Below are 9,291 nucleotides of genomic sequence, written 5' to 3' on the forward strand. Positions count from 1 at the left end.
TCGCAGCATCCCCCCCTCTTGCTCCTGGGACATAAGGAGGGGAAGGATGTGGGGGCTTTCCAAGCGGTAAATAAAAAGCACTTTGAATATTCTTTAACCATGCCTGGTAGTCTTCTCTTGAGTGTGTGTGGAATCTGGCAGCAAAATCCCCATCGGAAATTCTTGGTCAGGCTGCTCCCTCCTGTGTTAAGGCCAAACAATAATACAATCTACTTTAAGAGTAGGAAGCCATATGCACATCAGAATTGCCACCTGAATTTAAGTAGTGGCAGCCACTGTAAGACCTATCACACAGGGCTGGTTCCGACATTCAGACAGACAATCTCATGTGGATTCTACCACATTAGAAATTTGGGGACTGACTTCGTAAATATTCTCCAAGCCTAAACTTCCATACACGTAAGAAGCTGACATGGCAATGAGAAGGCAGGGCTAGAGCACTTGTTCTGCCTGTGCTGTCTTTCCATGTGTAAAGAAAGCATTTTAAATAAGCAGTTCTCTCCTTCCCCCCGCCCCGCATTCTGAAATGATAGTCATGGGAGGCTTTCTGCCATGTAGGTTTTCCCCCACCCTGAATGTTTTGATCAAGTGTTTCTCATACCTATTTGCTTGCTACACTGCGTGCATGTTTAACGTACCATAACTTTCATCTTTAAATGTCATAATGCACCATGAGAATAGGATGGAAACTCCTAAAAATTCTTTTTGAGTCTGTGGCTAAGCTAGAAGGAAAACAGGAGCTGAACTTCTTTGTTGGGGAAATGGGTTAAGAGGAAATCCTACCCCACCTGGGTGAAGGCACAAGTTTTCTTCCTTTCGTTTGCTTTTTAAAGGAGCACATTTCTACTCCTTTTGTTTGCAGAGATACTCTCAAATGCATGTTGGCAATATTTGCTGAATTCTCAGATGCTAAAGGAGGGGCTCAGCCTTATTTCCTGCAGGTGGGGCTTTGGGGCTCTGCCTAGGACTTTGCAACTCCCCATGACTAGCCATAGTAAAATGAACATAGTACAGTGGACGCTCGGGTTGTGAACGTGATCTGTGCGGGATACACGTTTGCAACCCGCAGCATTCGCAACCTGCAGTGCCGCATCTGCACACGCGCAGGTTGCAATTCAGCGCTTCTGTGCATGCGTGATCCCCGAAACCCAGAAGTAACCCGTTCCGGTACTTCCGGGTTTCAGCGGGTCCATAACCCAAAATAACGCAACCTGAACCGTCTGTAACCCGAGGTATGACTGTAATATGAAGCAAATAGAATAACCTTTTTTCCATTTTTCCATTTTCTATTCATGTCACACAGTGTGGGTTTCCTTGGTTAATTAAGTTTTGTTTTTGTTTCTGTTCCTTTAAAAACATCAAGAGTACACACACCTAGCCCTACTTAGAATTCTGTACCTCCTACCATTTCCCCGACTTAGTTGCAGCTCTCAAGGATCTCGGGAAGAGGCCTGTCAAGCCTTGCTATCTCAGAGCTTTCTGGTGGGCGGTCACCTGGGGTCTTTTGTATGCAGATCATGTGCTGTGGCCCCCTCCCCATGAATCCGTGTCTGAAATGTTTTGATGTTTGTTCGCGTGTGACTTTTAAGACTGTGTTTAAAAGAAGTAACCATTCCACAGCCTGTCCTCACATTCTCCCACCAGAGAAGAGACCCCCGGAGCCTCCAGGACCTCCGCCGCTGCCGCCACCGCCGCCGCCGCCCAACCTGGCCGAGGAGAGCATCTCCAACGCAGCTCAGGACTTTAACCCGGCCGTGACGGCCGCCCTCCTCCACCTTTTATCCCAGCAAGAGGCAGGGCTGCCGAGCCACCCAGAGCACGAACCCCAAGCTGTGAGGCCTTCCTCGGATTATACCCGGTCGCAAAGCTCATCCAGGACTTACAGCACCGACGGGACCGAGGGAAGCAGCTTCGACATCGACGAGCGGAACTCCAGCCAGACTTTAACAGCGGAGACGTCGCCTCAGAGCTTGGGGAAAAGTAGGACATTTCTGGGCTCCGCAAGTCACCTCGGGGAGTCAAGCAGCTACCAGGGCGCAGGATCGGTTCAGTTCCCGGGGGACCAGGATCTCCGTTTTGCCCGGATCCCCTTAGGGATGCATTCTGCCGTTGGCCAGTCCTTCATCAAAGCCACCGAGGGGAGCAACAACACACTGGTGCACCCAGAGGCCAAAATTCACAACTACAGTGAGGTGGGAGTGGCAAACGCTAGTTCTAGTGACACAGGAACAAGTCACACGTGGGGGAACCCGGTCCAATCCGCTGCTTACGGAAAAGCCTTTCGCGGGCAGAGTAGATTGCCTCCAAGAGGAGGTCGAGGAAGAGGGTTACCTTACTAAAAATGACTGGAGAGGGGGGAATTGGTACCTTTTTTTTTCCAGTGGTGTTTGACCGTCCTTTTCCCCCTTGACCTTTCCAGCAGCCGGTTTGTCAGGGCAAACCATTGCCCACCTCCAGCCCACCACAGAGATGGTTTATTGTTGATACTTTCCCCTCCTGCTCCCTTTCTGCTCACCAGACTGCTGCTGCTGTTCTCTCCCCCACTCCACCGTGGGGCTTTAGAATGAAGACCTTGGCCTTTCCCTCCCTCCCCCCCTTCCTTTTTTTTTTTTTTAACATCTTCCCATACCCAAAGACCTACTGATTTGGGTTTCCCCACTCCAAGATGGCAGGAGAAGGAAAGAATCCTTAAAGAAGTCATAATAATAAATTGGAAACATGAACCGAATGTGTTTGCTAGCCTTGAGCCATTTATTTGTGAGAGTGAGCCCCGCTGAGAGTCTGGAAAAACTGAATTGCTTCCTCTGCAGCAGAATGAGGTGGCAGAAAGAGCCGTACTGCTCCAGATTGCAGGCCGGAGAACCTACCTTTTTTGAATCCATGCGCGGGAACACACACTACAGCTTGCCTCCCTGCACACAGAAAGCCTAGCACACCTGGGAGTGAGATTGTAGCCCAGTCCCTCTCTCCATTGTGCTAGCCTTGCTGTTTTCCAGCAGGCAAAATGATGGGTTTAATATATATTTATATTAAAAAGGGTGCGGGAGAGGTGCATTCAGAAAAGGACAGTTCCCCCCCCCCCCAGTGGTAAAACTCATTCTGCCGCATCGTTCCGCTGTATGTGTAAGATCCAGCCTCAGTATTGCAAAGGCAATGCGTTGTTTTGTTTTCCTTTGCCTCCTTGAATTTCAAGATTTGTCAGATGGTGCCTACATGCCTTTAATACTGAATTGGGAGGATTCGGTTTATGTTCTGTAAGATCCGGGATATTTCTCTCCCCACCCCCTTCTTAGCCACATCTTCTTCCCATGATGAAAAGACAGGATGCTACCATTCTTCTCCTGGCTAGCTGTCCCTTGTTTTACTGTGAAAGGCCTCGTGCTGTCTCATACTCACCTTCCAGACCTTTAGCTGAACTGAATTTCTGTAGTGTCCACGAGTCCGTTGACTTTTGGATGTTTTCTTCTTCCTTTTTAAAAATTTTCTCTCTTAAGAATGGTGAGTGTCTTTTTGTTGAAGTTTCTTAAGGCCAAAGTAAATGGCTGAAAATAAAATAAAAACCAAAAGCTTTGTAATCCTTAAGTTCTTCGGGGTGGAGTGAGCTTAAGATTGAAGCCGAGAGCGGTCGGGGCAGACGGGAGCCGAACAAGCAAGATCGGCCTTTTCAATCTTCCAAATGGTTAACAAGTGTTTACTGTCTCTTGTGCGATTTCGTTGTTGTCAATGTTAAAAAGCAGCCTATCCGCAGCTTTCCTCACTGATACTGCAGTGAGGATCCGTTTATATTTATATACTTTTAACAGCTTTAGCAGTTCCACCTGCTCTGGTTAATTTGTTTCCCCCCAAATATTTTCTAAGACGTAGATTTTTACTGTGAAGGACAGCAAGCCTGCTTTTGTTTTTTTGCGGGGTTTTTTTTTTTTTCTTCCAAAAAAGTGGAAACTTGGAAGGGTGACTAATTTCTCGGGGGGGGGGGGGAAATCATTCTCCTTTTAAACTTGACAGTGTTCAAAGGGGAGAAGCATGTCAGAAATTGCAGGGGGCAGAGGGAGTTTTAGCTCCAGCTTCTGGTCTTTACAAAAGAAGAACGGAATCTTCTTGCTTTTGTATAATACAAAAGAAAAGCTGCCTCTGTGTAGCACACTGCTGCTGAGGGCAGGGAAAAATGCCTTAAAACACATGGATAGGAGAGCCTGATGTGATACAAGGGTGTTGAAACGGCCTTTAGAAAGAGTTCTGTGGAGGTTGGGGTAGGCACTGTTCAGTATAATATGTGCCACCTTGTATTGACAAACATACAAAAAACCCACAACCTGCTTCTTTCAATTCTGCAAAGTGTAGTAAGTTTGCAAAATTCCAAGTGTAAATTTTGTATGTGTGTGTTTTTTTAATTCAGTTATGAGTTCATGCCTAACATGCAAAGAAAAAAGAGAGAGAGAGTACTGTACATGCAGAATATGGTAAATAAAAAGGAGAGACTTCTCCCAGGCATTTATTTAAACATTTCTCTTTTTTTCTTTTCCCTTCTTCAGTTTCCTGATGTTTTGGGCCTTGGCATTTTTAGGCTGTCATGGAGTTCTCAGACATGTCTCTCCTCTTCTCTGTCCTCTCCACCTCCCTCCCTCTCTGCAGGGGAAAACACAATTGCTGCCATTCAGCCGTGTGGCCATTAATTTTATTTTTTTGCTCTTGTCATAAACCTGCTCACCTGAAGGAATTTGACCACCCCTTTCATGCAGGGTCTTGCAGATTCTGACTTAACACGCTTCCTTTACTGCCTCAGATCCTCCGAAGAAAAACTACTTAGGAAGGTATACTCTGGGATGAAGATTTTCTCCCCCCTCCCTTCTAGTGTGGAGTCTCAGCAGCCATAATGAGTAACGTTTACCCAGTTGAGGAAAGTATGGAGTTTACAGAATCCAATCAGTTTTGAGTATTTAACCCAAAGTAAGGGACAAGGGTGGCGCTGTGGGTTAAACCACAGAGCCTAGGGCTTGCCGATCAGAAGGTCGGCGGTTCAAATCCCCGCGATGGGGTGAGCTCCCGTTGCTCGGTCCCTGCTCCTGCCAACCTAGCAGTTTGAAAGCACGTCAAAGTGCAAGTAGATAAATAGGGACCGCTCCGGTGGGAAGGTAAATGGCATTTCTGTGTGCTGCTCTGGTTCGCCAGAAGTGGCTTAGTCATGCTGGCCACATGACCCGGAAGCTGTCTGCAGACAAATGCCGGCTCCCTTGGCCTATAGAGTGAGATGAGTGCACAACCCCAGAGTCGGTCACGACTGGACCTAATGGTTAGGTGTCCCTTTACCTTAAGGTATCACCTTGAGTTTCAAGGGAATGAAGGGGGTGCAAAGGAGGTAGTTGATAATAAACTTTCCCCTCATTTTGGCCCCAGCAGCTGCATTACCAGTTTTCATACATTATGGGGTTGTTATTATTTTTTAAAAGGCCTATGGTGACATTTTTTGAGTTGCTGCTGCTCAGTTAGAATGTCACATGGAACAACTTTGCACCTGAATTGTTTACCCTTGGGCCACAGCTTATTTTGCATGACATCTGCCCTATGCTGGATGGTGGCGTCCTAGTCTCCATTGCCACGCATCCTCTTTGTGTGTAAAAGGTACAACTTAAGGAGTCGTCGCGCCCAAGTTTAGCATTTTAGGAGGCAAGAATGATGGTGGTGAGCATTGAAAGGGGGAGTAAATATGTCCTACACATGAGGATCAGGATCCTAAAAAGTCCTGCTTGGATAAACTTGGGGACCCTCCTTTGGAGAATCTAAAAAAAATATATATGTGGGGAGACGTCTGATCATCAGATGTGGAAGAGTGTACCCATGCTGTATTGAGCCAATTTTAGTTGCTGAACAAAATGGCAAATACTTTGAGTAGCACAAATCCTTGCTTCAGAAAATCATGTTTATGCATGCACTATTTCTTACAGTCACATGGAGCAACTTCACTCCTAACCTGTTGCCCCAGGTTATGACTTGTGAAAGACCTAACGCATGTAACAAACAGCACAGGTAGAATTTGGTATGGCTTGGATGCGGCAGTTGAAAGCATTCTCTTGACACATGCACAAACAGGAAATAGCTAATATGTGTACGACCTGACAGAGCATGGGCAGACCTTGTCTATCAGCAGGTACAGCCTAATCAAACCTGTTTTTTTCAGCTTCCACTACTGGTTAATTAACAGAACAGTTTTACTTGTGAAATGCCAGCAGCTGGGCAGTGGAAACCCTAATGGAACATTACTAGAGCTCGTTTTCAAAAAATTTGCACAAACTGGGGGTGGGGGGGAGTGAAAGATGACTCACACAGATCCTAGCTTTCAAGAACACCCTCCCCCTTTTAAAAATACATTTCTAGCCCTTATAGTTGGGGAGATACGTATGAAGTCATGCAGGGTCTGTCGGCAGAAAACCTCAATGTACTGTACAGAGATGGCAGCAGTTTTTAAATGGAATTCCAGCAAATTCCTTGGAAAGCTCATGGGGGTGCCACACTGAGAAGTTCACTGCTGGCAACCAAGCTTCCCTGAAATACAGCTGGCCCTCTGCTTCTGACTTTTTTTCTGTGCAACATACAGATTTAGAAGAATATTGGGTTGAATTCTCAGTTCATGGAAGGCAAGGACAAGACCCAAAAGATTAGCTCGGTGCCTCACATGAACTTGGCCAGGAAGTTGAGAGCTAAATTTGTGGCTCAGCTTGATTGTCCTTTATAGTTAAACAAATTACACTATTACACACACATGCATGTGTATGAACTAAGTGTGTGCCCTAAAACATAACCCTCATTTCCCTGGAACATGCAGGAGAACATATGTGTAACTGAAAGTAAGTCCCTGAAGACGCAGAGTTTGAAAGCCCTTGTCTTGTATCTACTTCCCCACAATAAGCTGCTGTTTTCTCCTTGAGTTGTACACAGCTGTCACCCATCACATATTCACATCTCTTCTGCATTGCTAGAAATATATTCAGCAGACTACCAAATTCCAGCTAGGAAGCTCAGAGTAGCCTGCAAATTGAAGCAGGGGAGAAGATACAAGATGCACCGAGTTTACATTCCAGTAGAAATAATCCAGGTGTAACCAGGAAGTGTCTCGTATCTGCTCTACTAGGAATGTACAAGCCTGCTTTCTTTGTTGTCCAAGATCCTTGTGAACCCTTGGCCAAGGCCGTGTGTACACAGTGCATTTTTTTTAAAAAAAGGAAATTTATGTGTCCCCCACCAGAAAAACCTGCCTACATTTTAACTTCGGCATAAATTTATTATGCAGTATTTACTAATATGTAACTCTGGTTTTGCTAGCTTTGAGGACCGCAAGGCGATCTACAGGGCATTCGGCTCATTGCAGATCTCATTCAGCCACTTCAGTGGGTTCTGAGATTTTTGCCAAGCACTGTGCATGGCATACTTCAAAAACAATAATTCTAAACATTAACAAAAAGATGGCACAGGGAAAAAGCACAGGGAAATAGATTTACAAATTAGGCTCATAATTAATACCTAAATTTTATCTCTTATATACATAGAGCTGCTCACCGCCCCCAAATTCCTGTGTTTATTGTTTGCCCTATCTTAAATGTGTATATGTTAGCCAATGTTGCCAGACTCCAAGCATTAACAGAGGAGTCTTCTGCATGTCTCAGTTCAAAAAAGGCCTGCTTTTGGAAGTCTGATACACCTGGGAGTGATCAGGAACTCCTGAGTGTATCTGATTGCTGCTGAAAGCAGCCTGTTCGGGTAAGGCACCAAACTCAAACAGTGCCAAATTCAAGTCATGACTGCAACAGAACATTCCCTTGCAGCCTTGGCTTTATGTGTCCTGTGCCTGATGTCAGATGGGCATGGCTTGGCCCAAATGGCAAAGCAAGCCAAATTAGGAGGGCTGATCTACCACTTAAAATTTAAATGAAATTAATTTTTAAAGGCAAGATATAACAGCATCAGACCAATTGCATATATATGATCTTCCCATATGCATTCACAAGGTCTAGAACCATGCTTCTTTTTCTTAAATGAAAGTCTAGAATCTCAGGAAGCTGAATTCTGTGCCCATGACCATATGTCTTTGGCTGCTTCCATGAAAAGAAAGCCCTGCCCATAGTTTCTCCCAGCCATCTTCCCAAGCTACTGTTCTTTGGGTGCAGCCTTATGCTGGGGCTGTTACTCATGATTTTGCATTATTTCTGTATGCAGAATTAATTTTCCTTGATTTTAATGCAAAAAGCAGTGTGCATATATTCTCGACTGCTGGCCGCTTTTAAGAAACTAAATAACGCTGTAAATGTGTGCAATTGACATAATGTCCTTTGCTCACTGAAATGTTGGTGCAGAATCTGTGCCCTCCTCCTGGAGTTGGGGGTGTTGGAGTAATGGCGTGTTCATCCTGAATGTATCTTCTTGTTTCTTCCATGGATCTAATCAAATGAGCTTATCTGGGTTGCAAGAGTCTCGCTGTAGTGAGGCTCAGCCAGAAATCAGATTTCTCAACAAGGACTGTACGCATTCTGAACAAGTCTCTCTGATTATTCATAACAAAATTTGTATTACATATTGTTTCTTCCACCACTTGGAGCATGTCCCCAGCCCTCCCCCCCCCCCGAGATCACTATCATGCAATGTTTCTTCTCTGGCCTCTCTCCTGCATGATTTCTTGTATGGGTAAAACATGTTCATTCTCCTCCCACAGAACCGGAATGATTTGCCCCTCCATAATATAGATACTGACTGAAGTAAGCAGCTGCTTTGAGGGCCAAATGGACATCTTTCTTGTACTCTGTGCTTGTAGTGACATCTGGTGACATAATTCAAGCCTTGCACATTATTAGAGCACCAACCAATGGCAACGGGGAAATCCACTTGCTTCCATCCAAGTGTATTTAAAAACCCAACTTTCAGATTCAGCTCCAATGCCAAGGTAACTAACCACGTATGGATGAAAAGAATACAGTACCAGTTTCCATAATTATGGTGTTTTGAAAATAATAATAATATATGTATACCCTGCCCATCTGGCTGGGCTTCCCCAGCCACTCTGGGCAGCTTCCAGCAGAATATTAAAATACAGTAATGCATCAAACATTAAAAGCTTCCCTAAACACTGCTTAGAGCAGGTATGAAGAAACTGAACCTCCAGATGTTGTTGGATTCCAACCTCCCATCAGTCTTGGCCAGGATCGCCAATGGATGATAGATAGGAAGTGGGACTCCAGGAACATCTGGAGGGGAAAAGGTTCCCTGTCTCTGGTTGAAAGCATCATCTCCCACCCCTCCTAGAAT

The 9,291-nt window shown here is 45.2% G+C and overlaps 1 protein-coding gene across 3 annotated transcripts in view; it reads left to right on the plus strand.

The window, feature by feature from the left end:
* Positions 1-4,501, plus strand: part of CDK12 (cyclin dependent kinase 12) — a 31,552-nt gene extending 27,051 nt beyond the window's left edge. For 2 of the 3 annotated variants that reach the window (XM_081836967.1, XM_081836966.1), the window contains exon 14: positions 1,621-4,501. In XM_081836967.1, the coding sequence (XP_081693093.1) occupies positions 1,621-2,339 (719 nt within the window). In that variant the 3' untranslated portion in view covers positions 2,340-4,501. The remainder of the gene's footprint in view (positions 1-1,620) is intronic. The other variant, XM_081836968.1, reaches the window with a different exon arrangement.
* Positions 4,502-9,291: the final 4,790 nt, after the last annotated feature.

This window comes from Podarcis erhardii, assembly GCF_964252035.2.
Source record: "Podarcis erhardii genome assembly, chromosome: 13".
Classification (NCBI taxonomy): Eukaryota; Metazoa; Chordata; class Lepidosauria; order Squamata; family Lacertidae; genus Podarcis; species Podarcis erhardii.